This window comes from Heteronotia binoei, chromosome 1, assembly GCF_032191835.1.
Source record: "Heteronotia binoei isolate CCM8104 ecotype False Entrance Well chromosome 1, APGP_CSIRO_Hbin_v1, whole genome shotgun sequence".
Classification (NCBI taxonomy): Eukaryota; Metazoa; Chordata; class Lepidosauria; order Squamata; family Gekkonidae; genus Heteronotia; species Heteronotia binoei.
Window position 1 is genome coordinate 244,381,976 of NC_083223.1, and position 20,575 is coordinate 244,402,550.

The 20,575-nt window shown below is 44.3% G+C and overlaps 1 protein-coding gene across 2 annotated transcripts in view; it reads right to left on the reverse strand.

Moving 5' to 3' along the window:
* Positions 1-20,575, reverse strand: part of ELP3 (elongator acetyltransferase complex subunit 3) — a 107,130-nt gene that overhangs the window by 52,142 nt on the left and 34,413 nt on the right. For both annotated transcript variants that reach the window (XM_060250401.1, XM_060250402.1), the window contains exons 8-9: positions 15,824-15,985; positions 13,023-13,149 (exon numbers count right to left, since the gene is read on the reverse strand). In XM_060250401.1, coding sequence (XP_060106384.1) covers positions 13,023-13,149; positions 15,824-15,985 — 289 coding nt within the window. The remainder of the gene's footprint in view (positions 1-13,022; positions 13,150-15,823; positions 15,986-20,575) is intronic.

The following is a 20,575-nucleotide window of genomic DNA, read 5'->3' on the forward strand; positions in this document are numbered from 1 at the left end:
AACTGACTTGTCTTCTGTTATCCTTCAGCCTAGGAAAAAAGGCACATCAAGTACCCTCATAGGACCATACCTGTTGAGGCGCTGGAAAATCCATAATCAGATCTTCCCAGTGGTTTTTAAAAGTTAACAGCTGCTGTAGGGGACATCCAATTTGAGCATAGGGAGAGGGAGAAGGAGTTTAACACTTACCCCCTTTGCAATTTTGTTCATCCAAATAACCCTGCCATGGTACAGTTATTAGCAATGGGTGGATGTGGGGAATAACAGGCACTCTCTCTTTACTAGCAAGAGCATGCAGGAGGGAGAACAATCAGCAAAACCACCCAGAAGGAAATACTTAAGTCCCTTTTAATCAGGGCTAAATGTCACTGGAAAGATCCAATTATGGACCTCTCAGCACTGTAGCTAGCATGGCCCTCAATCACTCCACATAGATGAAGGATAAGGCTTGCTGGACTTGAGAGGCCATGCCAGTCTCTAAGGCACGGCCTTCTTTCCTTCTATACATGAAGAGAAGACGTTGCTCAATATCTTCCAAATTTGATTTCTGGGTGGGAGGGACAGTGGCTCAGTGGTAGAGCATCTGCTTAGTAAGCAGAAGGTCCCAGGTTCAATCCCTAGCATTTCCAACTAAAAAGGGTCTAGGTAAATAGGCGTGAAAAACCCCAGCTTGAGACCCTGGAGAGCCACTGCCAGTCTGAGTAGACAATACTGACTTTGATGGACCAAGGGTCTGATTCAGTATAAGGCAGCTTCATATGGGTGAAAATAGTAATTGTGCAGGTGGCATGTGAATAACAATAGAAAATCCAAACAAGCCTCCCCCTCCCCCACTTGCAAGAATACTTTGCTTTAAAAATATTTTCTAATGCCAGATTTTCCCTTGGCTTCTGCTATGGTGTCTTTTAACCCTGGGTTACAACTTCTTTCCCCTTCCTGAATTAGTCACATGGGGCAATGCCAGCCAATCAGGAGCACCACGGCGAAAGGGATCATGTCTATACACTATGGAACAACCTGCAGCTTGGCTAAACCATATCACTAACGGCAAACAAAGCTGGTGCAAGGCAAAGCAATTTAACAGAACTGACAAAATATTCCAGCCTCAGAAAACAGCTGGAAGGGAAAGCAGGATTTAGTCCTAATCGATACAGGATCTGCCTAGAAAAATACTCTAATGTGGCGGATTTTGCAGGTTATCCACAACAGGCAGCAAATTAATTTTGTGCTCCTAATCCAGGAGCTTGAAATAATCAATGATTTTAAACTCTGCGCAACAGCCTTCCTTATCTATTCTTGCATTCCCGGCAGGATAATGAACAACAGTGCCCAAGAGTAACACTTCAAAGCTACGGCTGCTTCTGCTGATTTGGCTCCAAATCCGCAGGGTGCGAAACAGTCGCAGGGCTGTTTATACATACAAATGTAATAAATTCTGTCACTTGCCTTTGGGGGCTTTGGCATTCAAGGTTGCTGGAGATTAAGAGTCTTCTTTTTCATTCTTCTAATGCTATGCCTGCATTCCCCGCCCCCACCCACCCCCCATTTAAACAGACCTACAAAGCAGCTCATTCTCTTTTTCAACTATCAGGACCATACGATAAAATAACCTGGAGATTAGCGGGAGAAATCTTTCAAACGGTATAAAATGAACTGTGAAAGAAAGCAGTAATCGTCTTCCAGGGGTTTACTCATACACAAGGCATAGCCACAAAATGCTTCCGAGTTTCAGGTACAAAGGAACATATGCCGCCTAGAGTTGTGAGATGATCTCACTAGTGGAAGGTCCCTGAAAGGTGTTTGGAAGTAAAGCACAAGTTTTAGGGAACGGAGTCAGAAATATCACCTTTCTCCAAAGCACTCCCATATTCAAAGATGCTGAAACTCAGACAACCGAGGCCCAGTTTCACTGAGTCTTTGCCCACAGGAGTCTGTTAACCTCTTCAGATACCACAGGAAAGGATCAGGTCTGTATTTCCTCTCTGAGGAAGTGTATCCAGGCAGGGTCTGTGAGCAAGGCTCTCTCTGTCCCCTCTACTGTTGAACTTCCTGCCCAGTGCTAAGGAAATCTGCTTAAACCTTGTTGGAGGGAGGAAGCGTAAGAATTATTTCATATTACTGTCTGTTCCTTAAAGTTTATGTCAGAAGTTCAAAATGTATGGAAATGTTCAACATCAGTGACCCCCAAAATGATGCCTACGGCTGCAATGGTATTTACTTGCCTGTTGCCTGGCACTCATTTGCTTCTTCCCTCAAACACCTCTCCCCCAAAGAAAAGAACTACTCTGACTTTTGTCTACATTAACTGGAACAGGAAGTGCAGCAGAACAACCCCGGAGACATCACCTTTGGATTTTCAGGGAACACTCATTCAGAAACAGCTGCCCTCCTCATAGGAGGATGCTTAGCTTGGGCCCGCCCAAAGATTTGTAATTGTTCCTCACAGCAGCCATTTTGTGGTGGTGTATATCATTCCCTCTCAAACTCCCCAAACTGTTGACAGGCTCATCAGTCTTGGGGATTAATTAAATCTATTTCTAACCAGATTTTCCAGCGAGCCTCTCTCAAGCAGTTGAAATCAACAGGCCCTATCCTAAGGCTTACAGTCTAAAAATACACAAAAGGAAGAGAAGCAGACGTACAGGTACTGGAGGGAGAGGAGTTTGACAGTTAAAATGCACATACTGTGGAACTGAAGGCCAAAATCGATGAGACAGTGTCCCAAATTTGCCCTAAGGATGGATCGCCATTTTACAGAATATGCTCCAGCTGGGGAGGCCTGATTCTGGTTGGACTATGGAAGGTGGGGAGAAGAGGAGCTCCTGCCTCCTCCCCATTCTTCCAACCCAAAGCAGCACTGGAGGGGCATTATTTGTCAACATGACCCCCCCGATGCTGTTTCAGGTTGGATGAATGCATGGGGAAGACAGAAGGCCCCCTCCCCAGCAGTGGTCCCAACCAGAACCAGGCTCCCTCAGAGCTCCTGAAAGGACTTCCCCAATGGGAAGTCACTCTGCAAAATGGTAACATGTTCCCAGGTTGAACTTGGGATGCTGTCTTATCTAGTTTGGTTCTAAGACTGGGGACATACATATTCAAATCCCCACATAGCCATGAAGCTCAGCATCCCCAAGTCCACCCAAGGGAGGCCTGCACCGATGAAATTCCCTGTGTACAAATGTCTGTTCCAAGTTTCATGATGACCTCAAAGTAGCTGTTTTACTGCAAAGGAACTTCAAGAACAGCATTGAAATTGCTGAATTACAAATTATCGTGAAATTTGGAACAAACACCTCCCAAGGACTGAACAGGGATATTGGTTTTTTATCTCATTACATATGCTAAATCAACTCTCATTGAGTATAGCTGTGCATCCACAGTGTTCAAATTTATTTCTCCTTTATAACAGTGTATCAGAATAATGGGGTTTTTTTGTTGACATGCTCAAACGAGCGATGTGGGCTGTTTGTCTCATTACATATACTAACCCACCTTCCACTATACTTTAATGTACCCTGTTTTCCTAATGGCTAACTTATATTATTTCTTTTTTAGAACAGTGTAACAGAATATTTGGGTTTTTTGTTTTGTATTGACATACTCAAATGGGGGATATTGGCTATTTGTTTTATTGCATATACTAACCCATCCTCCACGGTATTTTAATGTCTTCCTTTTTTCTAATGGCAAACTACAATGGATGCTATAACCTCTTGAGAAACCATGCCCTCTATTTAAACTAACAAAGCCAGAATGTTACCTAGATTTATGGCACTTCACACCTACAACAGCAATCTGCTTTTTATCACTCTCCAGTGTTGTTTCAAGCCTGCTTTGTTCTAACACTAACAAATACAGATCTCTATTTGTGATTCTTTTAATCTGGTAAAAACATTCCCATGATTCTACATACCAACTCACTGCCCACTTATGTTAAGAATTGCTGCTTGCCATTCCCATTTTAATACAGCTGACATTCCTACTGCAGCCATTGAAGAAGGCAAAAATGTCAGAGATGTTATAGCAACCATCAATCCATAAGCAGAACAGAGGTGAGGATGACAAAGGTTTATCAATCAGCCCTCCAAACTGCCTTGTGCATTCATCAGTTAGTGATCCATAAGCAGTCTTCCAACCAAGTTACACATACAATAAAAACTGTCCATACAATAACAAGAGAACTTTTTCAGATTGAAGCTGCACTACAAAGTTCAGGGGTGTCAAACTCATTTGTTATGAGGGCTGAATCTGACATAAATGAGAGCTTGTTGGGCCGGGCCATGTTGGGCCAGGCCATGTATGCAGTCCGAGCTCTCTGTTCATGACCTGAGTTCAATCCCGGTGGAAGCTGGGTTCAGGTAGCCGGCTCGAGGTTGACTCAGCCTTCCATCCTTCCGAGGTCGGAAAAATGAGTACCCAGTTTGCTGGGGGGGAAGTGTAGATGACGGGAAGGCAATGGCAAACCACCCCGTAAAAAGTCTGCTGTGAAAACGATGTGATGCTTGCACAGGGGACTAACTTTACCTTTTTAGTAGAGATATAAAGGACACAGACAAACACAATTAAAGATTCGATAGAAGGAAAAGAAGCTTGGCTCTGTAGCTCTGCTGTGTGATTGAGAGAGCCTGGCAAAGTAAGCTCTGCCTCCCCACTTTATTCCCCAAGGGAAGAGCCTCAGCCAATGGAGAAAATAGAGGTTTGCTCTGTAGCTCCTGTCTGATTGAGCAAGCCTTCCAAAGCCTGTTATGCAGAAGGACACAAGAGAGAGGGAGAAGGAAACAGATGACAGTGAGTTGCTCGGGGGTCTGATAGGAGCCCTTTGGGGGCCTGATTTGGCCCTCAGGTCGCATGTTTGACCACCCTGGTCTATATCATGCACAGGAAAGTGTTCTGTATGGTACCGGATAACAAGAACAGGGCAAAAATGGAAGTTTAACAGCTTATCATTGCATTGTTTCCTATATTATCTTCTACATTTATTATCCAGCTGTACAACTATATCTATTGTATATATTTTGTTGCACTGTTTTCCAGTCCTGACTCGAACTTGTTACTGTCTGCACTTTACGATGTTTTAGCACAAAGTTCTCTAACTTTGTTTACAATTACAATGGAGCAAGGGCAAACTATAAATGAAGTAAGCAAATAAATAAAATTACCTTTCATGGTGGTAGTGTTAAGAAGTTCTGGTTTGGGTAGCACAGTCAGTGGAGAACCTCTGCCCTATAGAGAAACTGTGCTACTCTAAGGGCATGCACGCAAATGCTGTTTGATGTCACTGTACAGGACAATGGGCAAGTCAACAAAACCAAGAATGTGTGACAAATTTATTGATTAAAATATTGATACCTTGCCTTTCTTCTAGGCTCAAGGCATGTGAGACATATGTGACAGTCTGCAAAATAGCCTATTCCACAAGAGAATCCACACATCCCCCCCTCAAAATAACTATTGTTTGCTGAGGTCTGATAATGGGGAAACAAACACATCTTTGTCATAACGAGCTTTGTTATTTTAAAAGGAGCATCCAAAGCTGTAGCACAGCCAATTCAACATGTTCACAGCATCCTGTACTCCCAGCCCAGCAACATGGCTGTACATCTGTAACCCAAAACAAAACATGAGCTCTGACAGCTATGATACCATATTATAAAAACATGTAGCGGCTTATTGCCACAGTTCTTGTTTATTATTAAGGGTTTTTTTTTTTAAAGCAGCCATTAAGTTTTTCATAGTTCATCAGACTGCAATTTGCTTGCAATTTAAAGTGATTGTTTCTGGTATTTAGAGAGCTCGGAACAAAGCTCTTGAAAGTATGTCTAAAGGCGTAATCAGTGAACTCCTTGGGTCCTGTCTTTGCTAATGGACTTCAGGGAAAGGCATAAGAAGCTTTTGGCATGGACTCACCATAACCTGTCTGCAAAGAATAGTAGCCTTTCAAATGAAAGGACGCTTAGCACAGTATTTTTTTAAAAAAAGTGTTCAGGAGTAACAGCACACACAGGACTCAAGTGAGCACCATGAGAATTCTGCTACTAGAGACATGTAGTGCAACTGCAGCTGGCTATTTTAGATCCAGCACAAGAAATTCAGGCACACCCTGCTGCTACAAGGTCTCCGGCAACTCAGCTCCTGCCAACTCACTGTCTTTCTGTTTTCCCCCTACCAAAACCACATGGAATCTTCCTGGAATGAAGAAGAAGTCTGAGTGGTTTACTATCTCCTTTATCTCTCCCCGCCCCCGCACAACAGACACCCTGTGAGGTAGGCGGGTAGAGCTGAGAGAGCTCTCACAGACGCTGCCCTTTCAAGGACAGTTCTGCAAGAGTTTTGGCTGACCCAAGGTCATTCCAGCAGCTGCTGCAAGTGGATGAGTGGGAAAACAAACCCGGTTCTCCCAGAGTCCATGCACTTAACCACTACACTAAACTGACTCTCAAGAGAAGCCCTATGAGTCCCCTCTATTAATTCTACCCATCTTCTTCTTGTGTCCCTGCTTTCTCTGTCCCCCTTTTCATCCACTTCCTGGGCTTTTCATTCACTTCCTTAGCTTCTTCGGACTCCTTCCCTTTCTAAGCCCTTTACTCCTTTGATTTGTAGACAGCCTTGGGGAAAGACACTGTATCTTTGCTTCAGCTCCCTTCCTTAACAACAGGAATACTAGAGCAATATAAGAAGTTACACTCAACACTGCCATTCCACGCCCAGTTGTACATTGTTCTCCCCAGCCAGTTTTGACCACGCTTGCCTGTGTTGCAGCATTACCATGAAGTGTATTTCTTCACCCTCATGTCACAATGCTGGCAGGAGTGGGAAAACAACACAAACAAGTGAGCAGAGGCACATTAAGAGGACAAAATGACCCTGGAAAATGGCCACGCCCCTCCTGCCGCTACACTCCCCTCTGTGCCCCCCCCCACCTCATGGAAGGACAAAGAGCAAGCTGGAAAGGAGATGCCATAGAGCATCTTTAGGATGCTGCTATGCTCCTCCACACGAAGGCCAGGTGACACTCCACACCTCCACATAGGCCAGGTGATACTATGCCTATGGCTCCTCTTCACCAGCCTGAGCAATGCCATGCTCCTCCTGGCTGGAGAGCGGAGGCACAGCAGCTCCTGACTTTGCCCTATGCTGGGAGACCCAGGCTGACACCTCTACTCTGCTATGGAAGCTTGCTGGATGACGTTGGATGAGTCACTCTCTTTCAACCTAACCTACCTGACAGGGTCGTTGCCTCTTCCCCCAGAGAGCTTTACATTCCATGGATCAACATTTGCTGGTGATCCCAGGCCCCAAAGAAGTCTGCTTAGTCTCAATCCGGGACAGGGCATTTTCTGTTCTGGCCCCTACCTGGTGGAACAAGCTCCCATTGGAGGTTAGGGCCCTGCGGGCACTGTTGCAGGGCCTGTAAGACAGAGCTGTTCCACCAGGCCTTCAACTAAGGTGGTGGACATTTGTCAATCTGCCGCCTCCCTGCTGTAGAGGCCCTAATGAAATCCTTCTGTTGAACTGACCCACTACATTAAGGCTATGTCATCCACCATATACCAGCTGGGGGATGTAAGGGAGGAGTGGATGCAATTTGATATCGCTATCTGCAGAATTTGACCTGTTTTTAAGATTGTCATGTTGCTTTATTATGCTTCGGCAGGGGAGGGCGGGGTACAAATAAAATTTATTATTATTATTATTATTATTGTATGAATTAATTTTAACTCTGAATTTTTATTAATTGTTGCTCCCTGCCCTGAGCACATGGAGGGAAGGGCGGGTTATAAAAAGAAAATAATAAATAAATAAATAAAATAGAGAAGGTGAGAATGCTGTAAGACTCTTTGGGTTCCCACTGGGAAGAAAAGTAGGATATAAATAAAGCAAATAAATAAATAATGAATGCGCTTAACCCTTTCAGGAGGGGGGAATCAATATAGGACTGCTGTTACTAGCAGGAGTGCGCTAAGTGCAAGAGTGAACCAAGACTGCAAAAGCACATTTTTACACTAGCCATGATGTTTGTTATGTGTTGCAGCTATGCACAATTCAAGTTGCCCTTCCGGGCCTTCAAGGCAATTCATGTTGACAGGGCAAAACTAGGGAGCTAAAACTATCCCGACTGCTGGTGCCTCAAATCCAGCAGGGGAGTTTATAAAACGATTGGATTAATAGCTGGCATAAATCAAGTGCTCAGTAGGATTAATGAGGTTCCTAACAGAGCCATCACCTCAAAACTGCATTAGGCAATATAAGACAACTTGTGTATTGTCAGCACACAAGAAAAATGAGGTGACCTGCGGGGAGGGGGGAACAAAACAGGCAAGCAGGAGTCATGAATCATAACATGCTGCCAAATCAGAATTACAGCTAGTGCTAAAACCGGGAAATGTCCCTCATTGGGCTGTTTTCTGGGTTACCCAAAACAAACTGTCCTTAAGCCTGATCTGACATAAGAAGGGAAGGACTGTGGCACAGTGGCAGAGCACCTGCTTGGTATGCAGAAGGTATCCTGCTATCTCCAGTTGTATCAGGTAGTATCCTTGTATCAGGTAGTAGGAAATGTGAAAGACCTCTGCCTGAGATCTTGGAGAGCCACTACCAGTCTGAGTAGACAATACTGACCCTGATGGACCAATGGTCTGATTCAGTGTAAGGCAGCTTCATGTGGTGTAGTGGTTAAGAGTGGAGGACTCTAATCTGGAGAGCTGGGTTTGATTTGCTATTCCTCCGCATGAAGCCAGTTGGGTGACCCTGGTCCAGTCTGAGAGGTCTCTGAGGATTCTCTCAGCCCCACCTACCTCACAAGGTGACTGTTGTGGGGAGAGGAAGGGAAGGTGATTGTAAGCCACTTTGAGACTTCTTAGGATAAAGAAAAGCAGGGTATAAAACCTACTCTTCTTCTTCTGAACAGAACATACTCAAGGTTGTGTCACACAAAGTTAGTTGTGTTTCACCCACTTTTGAAAATCCGAGGGCAAACAAACGTATGTATGAAGTGATGTAGTAGACAACTGCAGACTTGCATTATCATAAGGCTTCTGACTCACACATAGTTGTCCACCGACAGTACACCTGGAGCTCTTGAACAGCAATGGCACAAGAATGGACAACACCATCAAGCTTTGACTCCTCACGGATTCATTTGTGGACTGATTTATGGCTTCTTTGGGTTTGACAGGACATTGAGTGTGTGAGCTTTCCAGTTGTACTTATCACACCCTCTGCTATGGCGACGCCAGCCTATTGCCTCCTGCCTCAGCGAGGGCAGCTAAATATACGTTAGTCTCTTCGGGGTTCTGATACGGTAGATGAGCAGGGGACCACTGCAGATTTGAAGTCTTTCCCAATCACACAGGCACCAGAGAACGTAACAGCAAACTATAGCTCTTTATTTACAAAATAGGCTTTAACTGGGGGATGGGATGTATATACAGAGGCTAGTTTGTATCTTGTAACAATAACATTTGCTATACAGTATGTCAGCTAGACCCTCCAGCAATGCTCTGAGGTATTTCAGGGTACACAGTTCTTCTTTTAATCCACTCTCCTAAACTTTAATCAGGCTGGCCTCTTGGGCTTTGAGTGCCTGGTCCCTCGAGTCATCTGGTTTGACAAGCCCCAGCTCTCCTGACTCCCTCAGACCCACGGCTCTCCCTCAGCCACCTTATAAACTCCTAGGAGCAGTGTATCATATGTCTGTGACCACTAAGGTCTTCCACTTAGACACTCTCTGTCACCTTCCTCTTCCTTAGAGGGCACTCGTGACCTAGAGATATGCCTCACGCTCAGCCACCTGGCTGATTTCACAGAGTGTATATAGAGCTTCACTTCACACCAAGCCTCTCTCACACACTCTCTGAGTCCAACTCTCCCTTTCTGACTGTTTTTCCTTCCTGACAGTTAACCTCTGAGCCGTTAGCTGTCACTCAGGACTTGAGAGTTCTGAGCACCCCTGGCCCCCACCTTCGGGTAACATGACTCAGGGCTCTCTGAGTCCTCAGCTTCTCCATTAACCCTTCGATTCCGTCACATTACTGATGGTTGCTCTTTACTGGGGTAGGATATTTGGTGAGGATGCTGAAAGATATTGAGGTTGAAAGTTAGATGTTGAGACGTATGGAGCTTGCTGCCTATCTAACCACTGTCCCATCCTGAGAGATGTTGGCTCAAGAGTACCTACTGCCTCTTCACTAAGATTATGTAACACCAGACCATTGAGGAATAAAGCTGCAGACCTATCTGGGTTGCTGGAAAAGGAAAATGTTCATCTTGCTTGTGTGACAGAGACCTAGTTGGAAGAAAATGACAGAGTGTATCTGTCTCCATTAATCAAGTGTGGTTATGCAGTCCTTCATCAGTCCTCACAGAGGAAGTCCAGGGATGAGGTGGCTGTCTTCCTCCATGAGTCTTTCCCCATTCACAGATTATCTGTGCAAACTATAGCAGGCATTGATTGCCTTTTCCAGGGGTCCCCAACGTGATGCCTATGAGTACTATCGGTACTTACCAACACCTTTTATGACACCCACCAAGTGTTTTTACAAAAAGGGTGGACCCCAGTAAAGCTTTTGCCCAGCATGGCTTCTGATTGGCTGTGCAGACTTTTTTTTTAAAAAAATGTTACTTTGGCATTACCTGCCACCACAAGGATCTCCACTGCATAAACTGCACCAGACTGGGTAATAGGGAGACAGCTGACAAAGGTGAAACATACCCCAACAAGCGGAGGATAAAAGGGCCGCTGGCAGATGTAACTGGGCAGGAGGGAAGGCCCACAGGAGCAGGAGAAGAAGGCAGTGTTGCACAGGAGCTGCAGCTGGGAAGGGCTGTGGAAGGGACAATGGCAGACATGGCAGCAACAGCATACAAGGTGAAACCCACCCCAACAAACGGAAGAAAAAGGGCCACTGGCAGACACAGCTGGGCATGGCTAGGCCCAGAAGTGCAGGGAAAGACGGTGGTGTTGCACAGGAGCTGCAGCTGGGAAGGCCCGCAGAAGGTACAGCAGCAGAGATGGCAGCAGAAAAAGACAGGGCCAAACTGCTAAATGGTTCCACCCCATGCCGAGAGTAAAGGTAGGGGGTGGAGTCTCCAGGAGACAGAGGCAGCCCCATGAGAATATTTTAAACTCCCCATCAGACCTTTTGAGGGAGGGAAGGGCTTGGTGGGTTTGGGGTGTGTATGTCAACCTCCAGGGGAAGAAGGCTTCAGGAAGGGCTGGGGAGGAAGAGTGTGGAACTCTCAGAGGAGTGTGTGGCAGTTCAGAGAGACTCATTCAGAAGGTCCGTGAGCATGAGAGAGGGAAACGGATGTTTTAACCTTCCTCCTCCTGCAACATCTGAGACCCAGTCAGAACCTACCTACCAGAAAGCAAGCCATGGAGGAGCGTTCCCCCCACACCCCGAGATGGGGGTCCCAGGCTTCAACAACGGCTTTTCTTTGTATGTTTGCACTGTTTTCCAAGTCTGTAAACCTGGTCCTACTGCATTGTTTATTGGAGGTGCTATGCTGTCTGATTAATTTTTAAAAAAAATATTTTGTAATCCACCTTAAGTGTCAATGAGAAAGATGGGCTATAAATGAAGCAAAGCAAATAAAAATTTATGGAATAAGAGAGGGGCTGGCTTATGGAACAATTACTAGATCATCTTATGTTTAAATGCAATTATTAGCAGCTGGACCTTTCAGAAGGGGAAAAGTCTAAGAAGCTGGAAGACAGTAACATGCCTGAGAACCCTAAACTAAGCAGACAAATTAGATCTTGACAGTCACCACCACAACTGAAACTCCATAACTTAAGTAGTAATGGAATAAAAGTACCTTCACTAGGCTAAATGCAGCTCAAAGGAACAATAAAATATACCTTATGGTGCATCTTTCAAAGAGCTTATACAGCAGTGCAATCTCCCACTTGGCTATTGATTTGTTTGAGAAGTCTGGAGAGAGATTATCAAGGAGCTCTATATTTAAACTCTCATTATCTCCAAACGATATGATAAACCAAATGAAGCTTTACACAAAATGGTGAGCATCTGAGCAGCCAGTTCTATTATCAGAAGATTGATGATCAGACTAATCTAAAAATAGCTTGTTGGTTTTCACCAGTCTGCAATGAGTGTCAAGTACCAGCACACACAGGAACAAGATTTTCAGTGGGCCTATGATCAGGAAAGCAACAGTTCCTGTTGAATCCTGGTGACCTTTTGTCTACAAACTGGGAATCCCTTGATCTTGTATGGCCTCAACAGGTGCACCTGAATGTAGGAGTGGACCTGCTGGAACAGCCCTCCATATTTTAATAGCAACCAATCAGATGCCTCTGTGAACTTCCAAACAGGGCATAATTACAATGGCCACTCTGTCTACCTCCAGCATTTGAGAATCCATGTGACACTGACTCTCAGCATGGAAGATCCATTCCAACTTTTGGCCTTTGGTAAATGTATCTGCCATAAGTGGGTCCAATCAGTGACCATCACAGCTGAAGACTTCTTTGAGCTCATTAGGCATTTTGTGAAGTGGCATTTCCCAGAGCCTACTAGCAAATCATCTTTATCGGATGACTAAATTCTAATTTTATGGGGAAAACATTTCTCTCTCTTCCAGCAACATTTGAACTTCTATCCCATTCCATTCACCACTCTGAAACTTCAAAAACTTAACCACACTTCACCTCTTGTTCTCTTTCAGGTCCCCTAATCTCTGCTTTTTCAAGACTTTGACTTCTGCATGGCTTATTTGGTCACAACTTCACAAGCTCGGCAAGGCTCTTCAGCGATCTAATTGCCCTGATCCTGCTCAAGCCCACATCTGAAACGTCACCCGCTTATTTGCCACGCTCCTGATAAAAAGTCTTGGCTATTTAGAGAGTCACAAAGAAGCAACTGAGTCTTTCATTGCCATCTTGCACCTTCCACTCAACTCTGAACTGAGTTCCAGACCCAAGTCCGATAGTTTCATTACTTCTGCTGAGAGAACCAAAGGCCACAAAACAGCGTTTCAATTGAAGTTTGGATCACACTTACCACAAACTGGTCAATGTCTCTCTCAAGCCCCATGTTTGGCAAATCTGGCATCATATGCGCCACCACTTTAAATCCAGCATCTTTAGCCAGGTGAAATGACTCACACACAGCCTTCACTGTATGGCCTCTAGTGAGGGGGAAAGGAAACATAGTTTTTAAATCTGCACAAGCTTTGAAATGCCTCTATACTCATCACAGCAGTTTCTGGGACACAGAAGCTACTTTCTATTAATCAAGGTACATCTAGTCTCTGTGGTATGGGTCACAGCTTAGAAGCAAAACACTTCTTTTGCATGCAGAAGGTCCCAGTTTTCCCCACCTACACATACTTACTTTGCTTATGGATAAAATGATGATTTGGATTTATACCCCACCCTATACTTGGAGTCTCAGAGCGGTCACAATCTCCTTTACTTCTCCCCCCCCCCCCCACACACAACAGACACCCTGTGAGGTGGGTGGGGCTGAGAGAGCTCTTACAGCAGCTGCCCTTTCAAGGACAGCTCTGAGATAGCTATGGCTGACCCAAGGCCATTCCAGCAGCTGTAAATGGAGGAGTGTAAATCAAACCCGGTTCTCCCAGATAAAGAGTCTGCGCACCAAACTGCAAAAGAGCATCTCAGATTCCTCCTTTTCTCCCAGGGAAAGAGCTGCTTTGGGCAAAATCTCTTTATACTCCCTCTACATCTGATCCAGCAAGGTAGCTCTTCCAGCTTGGGCCAGTTATCCGCAAAACAGTAAGGGAGACCTTTGCTGGAATAGACAGTACTCCTTATAGTTCCTACACTCCCTTACCCAGGAGAAGGAAGCACTTCCACATGATTGAACATGCAGTTTCATTCTTGCCCTTGGAAAAGGTGAATAAAATCGCCTTTGTGTTTCCTGCCTGTGTAGGCTGGCACTATTGAGGAAGATCAAATAACTTCTTCGTGGTTTGCTGAACTAATCTAGCTTGCTGGAAGCTTTAGCCTAGGGACTTGGGAGACTATGCAAGCACAACAAGCAGCCCTAAACTTCCCATTCATGAATATAAACCAGCACCCATTTGACTGCAATAGTTTTGTCATTAGTTTCTCTTGTCTTCACACAAATCCATTAATGTAAGAGGCTACCTTATCCTGACACACAGAACATTAATTCACCTGGCCCAGCACAGTCAGCTTTGACCAGCAGCAGTTCTCAGACCTGTTGGCTTTAGCTGGAGATGGCAGGGCTTTCTACTTGCCAAGTATTCCAAGAAACCCTGGTTTCTGTAACAGTGAATCAATCCAATCCAATCAATCCGGCTGGAAAATTATATCTAGTTCATTACCTATCTTATAGTATTGGGGGGGGGAACAGGACTGATGGTGCTAAGCTGCACCTAGGAACATTTTAGAGCTTGGAATCATTGAAATTATGACTCCGTACATAGGCACAAATCCAACAGTACTCAACACAGCACAAGGAACAGAACTGATGAGTCTCCCGCACCCTTTCCTGTGCTTGGCCCCATCAGAATTATGACTTACAGAATAATAGAAATTCCACAATACCCAATACATTCATTAAGTGGAACACAAATTGTTCCTTAAATACATGACTGAGGGCCAGTATAACAGAATGACCCGTGTACTGGATTGGCAAGACTTTGGTTAAAATCCCCACATTAACTGGGTGATTTTCAACCAGTCACTCTCTTGGAGAATCAGTTTTTCCACTTCTGTTGTCTTCCAGTACTACAATCCCAGCCCTACTTCTTTGCTTACTGGAGATCTTTGCTTTCTAATTGAATTGCTTTTCACCTTGCACCCACCTTAAATTTATTGAGAAAGGTGGGCTATGAATATTAATATGACAACAACACTGCTCCAGGACTACAATCCCTCATACTCTTGGCTGCTGTGAGGATTAGCTCTACAATCTCCAGGCAGAACAGTCACACACACAATAGAGCTGGTGACACCAAGTACATTTACATACACAGCTGTTTCAGTAGCCTCCTAGGAAGGTGGCAAATTAAAATATCTGCAGTTTAGAAACACAATATTTGAATGTGTAAAAACGTAAGGATTGCATCCATTTCATTCCAGGACTTGTCAGCAAACAAAGGGGCTATTGAGTTTCATGTTTACAGCTATAAAACTGAAACAGAATTCAATTCTCTCCTCCCAGTTCCAATGGCAATTAAATGAGGGCAGAATGTTTGGGCTATGCAAATCCAAAATACAAATAATAAAGCTATGCATCTTCTAAACCCTATATCTAAGGAACTAAAGCTGTATTCTGACATCATAGCAAACTTGAATTTGTCTGCGATGAGAATGAATGCAGCTTATTCTTATGCTCCTATGTTTCCATTTCAGCTCCTCTCACATGCAGAGCATAACTGAAGGTTTCCTGTCTTGGGAAGTCTGGCATCAGGCGCTAATTTGCTGTGATATCCAAATGCAAACAACTGGGAAACATCAGAATTTGTTTCATTCTCAGAAACAATTACTTTAAACCACAGTCAACTCAAGTTTGTAGATACAAGTTTGTAGATACAAGCTCCAATGTGCCCAGGTTCCTGCATTTGACATCAAAGCCAACTGGAGCTCAATTTAGCGTTTTTGATGAACACATGAAGTATCAAACAAATCACCCTCCCCAGTTATTTATGCTCCAGCAACCTAAACTTCAGAGCCATACCACCTCTGAACATGGAGGTTCCATCCAGCCATCATGGTTAAGAAACTATTGCCAGGTCTATCCTCCAACAAATGTGTCTAATTTCCCTTTAAAACAATTCCCATCCCCACCTCTGTCATACAGGGCCTTACCTGTTTGTATCTCTGGCCACATCCTCATAGACACTCTGCACTCCAATCTCCAGCCTCGTGCACCCATACGACAGCATGTCACTAAGGTGTCGTTTCAGACAATAGTCTGGCCTGGTCTCTATCGTGATCCCAATGCACTTTGTAAGGCTACGTTCTGAGTATCTGTGGAAGATAAAGAGGGAGGGAGTGAAATTTTTGTTCAGTGAAGTTCATATCATGGTCCAACTCAATCCAGAGTCTCAACACCAGACAAGATCTGGCTGGCAAAACAGAGTCTGGCAAGGTCTGAAGAAGAAGAGTTGGTTTCTATACCCTACTTTTCTCTACCTTATGGACTCTCAAAGCAGCTTACAATCACCTTTGCTTCCTCTTTCCACAACAGTCAACTTGTAAGGCAGGTGGGGCTGAGAGAGTTTGGAGAAAACTGACCAGTCCAAGATCAACCGCCAGATTTCATGTGGAGGAGTGGAGAACCCAGTTCTTCAGATTAGAATCCATTGCTCTTAACCACTAAACCACACTGAAGTTTACAGCATATGGTGGCAAGAACCAGGCTCATAATAGTCCTGCATTCAAAACTGTCCGCAAAATATAAATCCCTAAAGCCTGCCTCCTGTTCATTCTCTAAGCACTTAAGTGTTTGCTGAAGGATAACTTGGCAGCACGTTGAATGAGGAACTGACCACAGCCATTGAAAAGACTGTGTTATTTTGTCATGTTAACAGCTGCGAAGAACGGGGATTCTCTTCTCGTCATTTTGACATGACAACTCACAGTCGGTCCTCATCGGCTTCTTTCCTGTGGGAATAAGCACCGTGCCAAAAGAGTGCTTGACATACTGGTAGGAATGGTAGCACAAAGGTATTTTCCAACCTGACTATATATAATATGCATCCTTACAATGCATTTGACCACTGCAAAAGACACTTTGAACCTCTCTGCTGGAAAAAAAAAATAACACAGGGAATGGCTCGTACATCCCTAAGAATCTTCTCTCTTTCTAGTCTGACAGTCCATTTAATGGTAGCTTAAATGCCCAAAGATTGGGGCCTGAGGAGATCCTTTGTTTTCTGGTGAAGGTGAAAAACTGCTTGCTCCTGCCTGATAATGACCAACACTGGGACTTGGCAACTTTTGGGGCTACCCCTTTTAGTTTAGTTTTGTTTTGCTTTAAGCACAAAGCTCAGCATTTCAAGCCTTGTTTCAGGGAGTTGTGCTGTTTTACAGCATGCATTTTATTTTAATGTGGTCTCTGAGCTTTGTTTTTTGCTCGCTGCTGTTGAGACTGCTGCTACTTCTTTCCGTTGCTGTTTAACAAAATATGTTCTGCTAACAGCCATAAAGTGCTCTGAGCTAAACTGGAAAAATGAGCTATATTTTTTTTTTAAAATCCAATAATCTTGTTGTTCAATTCAGTATACTTTTAAACTGTATTTTGAAGGCTTTTGATTCATTTTTATATGACACGGTTTTTGCAGCCTGGCTCCAGAGTCTGAACGTGGTGAGAAAGAAAAACGCAATGCACATAATGGATGGGGCTTCCCTGTGCCCCAAAGCGTTTTGTTATGTGTAAATTTCACTGGACTGTGATAGTGGAAAATTAAAATAAAAACAGAATTTTTTTTAAAAAAGTGCCATCAAGTTGCACCTGGCTTATGGCAATCTGGCAGGGCTTTCAAAGCAAGAGATACTCAGAGGTGGTTTGCCATCGCCTGCCTCTGCATAGCAGCCCTGGACTTCCATGGAGGTTTCCCATCCAAACAATACCCAGGACCAGCCCTGCTTAGCTTCTGAGATCTGACCAGCTCAGGCTAGCCTGGGACATCCAGGTTAGGACTTGTAAATTCCAAATGATCCCCCAAATCTAAATTTCTATAGAACTGCACTGCAGAGACTACCTCTTTTGTCTTCTCAAAAGGAACCCACTGCTGAGTTTTAGAAACAGAACATTTGGATCTAGCTGAAATATTCCAACAGGGATGCACTCCTATAGTCTTCATACAAACACTCCCCCAGCCCTGGGTGTGCCTGCCTGCCCTCCACAAGATACAAAGCACACGTTTTCACCGTCAGCTCCGTCCCATTCCACCAGTACAGAGGGAGACTCTAGCCTCCTCTTGGTTTTCCAATGAATGAATGAATGATGCAACACCACTTTCCACTGATGACTAATACACTGTGCGTTGTCGCAAAACACAGCCTGGCAAGCTCGAGGCGAAAAGGTAACTTAATTTGATTTGAGACTAATCACAATACTTGGAAGTTCTAAGAGAGGCACTTTAGGAGAAGAAACACGATGGAGCTTTTAAAAAGGCAAAGCGTTTGTGTGAATAATAGTATTTCCTACATATTCAGGGGTCCATTTATTCACAATGGAAACACTGCAATGCAGTTACTGTCACGGCAATACAATGCAGTACGTTACGCTGAGAACAAATTAAGTTCCAGGATTCCATTTGTTAAAATGCCCAACTCAGCCGCTGCATACCTGGTAACTGAGGTGGATGTGAACTATTAATAAAGTCTAGTTCAACGGCAGGAAGTGTTTATTTAGATGTATATCTTCACTCTGTGTTATGAATTGCAGTCACCTAAGCATGGTTTGGAACAAAACAGTCGGCACCATACAATGGACACATAACAGATACAAACTCAGAAAGTTAGGAGTTGGAAACTGTGGAGGAACGCCATCTTAGTTAATGTTGGTGCTGCATTGGAAGGGAACATTAAACTACTAAAGCAGGCTTTGACCTAGCCTCCCTTCATCCCCTCCTCCCTTCCAGAGTTAAACCAGCGCCTCTAGGGGGAAAGCCTCCTAGAGGGGCAGGAAGTTCTTTAGCTTTCCCCTCATTGCCTCCCCCCTTCTGGAGTTAAACCAGCAACTCTAGGGGGAAAGCCTCCTAGAGGGGCAGGAAGTTCTTTTGTTTTATTTATTTGAGTTAGGCGGGAAAAGGCCAGTTCTCAGCTGGCGCTCAGGGAGAGAGGTTGCCAGCCTGTGGGCTCCTGCCTGTGGGCGAGGCGGAGTGGCCCCCAGGCAGTAATTCACAAGGTAGGGCTAGTTTACACCAGGGACGAGAGGATGCGTTTAAATCCACCTTTTATTTGTCCTTCTTGTTGCTGTGCTGAACTTTTACATGTAACTGTTTTTGTTTTTATTTTTCTTTCTCTTCTTATTAAACTTTTTTTTTTTACTGTTTTGAATGCTGGCAGTCAAACTCTGTACCACATAGATCCCCAACCGCGTTAGACCACGCTGCTTTATGAAGGGGGCCCCGGGGAAGGAGGAAGGCATGCAGTTGGATAAGGTGCCAATCCTCCAGGGGTTCCCCGAAGAAGTGCTGTGGTCTCTGTGATACCCAAGTACAGGGTGGCAGAGGACCTTGAGGCCTGGCCTCATAGCTGGAGAGGGGGATTGGGAGTCCTGTTCCTCTCAATCTGAACCCCTAGACTGAGCAGGTGGTGGCAGTGAGCCCAAGTGGCCGGAGGAGAAATAGCTCCCTCCAGGAGTTGGCGACTCAATAGGGAGTTGACGGGACCGGGTCTGAAGGCAGAATCGGGCCAGTTCTGTCACAGAAACCAACGTGGCAGACTGTAAAATATTCTTCTTTAATCGTTCACAGTATTATTTGCAAGCTGGTAAATTCAGTTTATGCTCTGTGATCTTGTATGCACTCCCCATTTTTGCATTTGAGAGCTGCTAGAGTGTGAACTCACACAACTCTGCATTCCATCACATACAGGGTTTCACTCACTGCCTGCCACTATAAAATGGATGCCAAGCTGTGAGTTTTGGCAAAGGTGTAAAAATGGTCCTACTTTCAGACTTTTGTTGGACTCAAGAAGACATATGCAGAATTTTTTTATTTTTTATTTCAGGCATAAACATATGAAGCTATCTTGTAAAGTAATTAAAGATTTACTTGAAAGGAAAATGACCCCCTCTACAAAAAACACTCTACACACAAACAAATGTTATTATTTAATAACTGTAACTTTTATGGAAAGTTAAGATGATCCCTTCTCTTTTTTCAATGGCACATATAGAAAAAAAACTAGTCTTGCATTTGAGTAAATACTATAGCTCAATATTTTTTTCCCAATTTTCAAACGTTATTAATGTTAAAACAGGATAGCTCAATATCATCTATTCAGCTTAACAGCAGATCTCAGAAGTCTCTGTCTTAATTCATGGTCCCCAACACAGTGCCTGCGGGTGCCATGGCACCATCAACACCTTTCCTGGAACTTGCGCAGTTTCTTTAGAAAGTGGGTAGGACCAGGTGAGGCTTTTGCCCAATAGGGTTTCTGATTGGCCAATGGAGATATGATGGGCTGTGCACATTTTTTTACAAAGTTGCTTCAGTAACAGCTGCCACTTCAGCACAAGGATCTTCACTGCGCTGCTGTGTGTGTTCATATTAAAAATCATCCTGTTAAACAGAGCTTGCACCTGAAATGTTGAAAAGTTACTATAAGACTTGTGCATAACCTCTCTCTAACATTTTGTGGTTGGCTCCACTTCAGAGTTGCCAGCCCCCAGGACCAGGAGGGGGTTTCCCCTGCTTTTGGAGCTCCAATCTGCCACCAACCAGCTTGATGGTGGGGGAAAACCCACCCCTAAGGAGGGATGTTGCACAGTGACACTCTGGTTTTTGGGCAAATTTTCTGGTTTTGAAGGCAAAAAACTCATAGAGTTTTGCCCAAAGAGCAGAGCATCATGTGCAACATCGCCAATGCGATGACACCATTTCC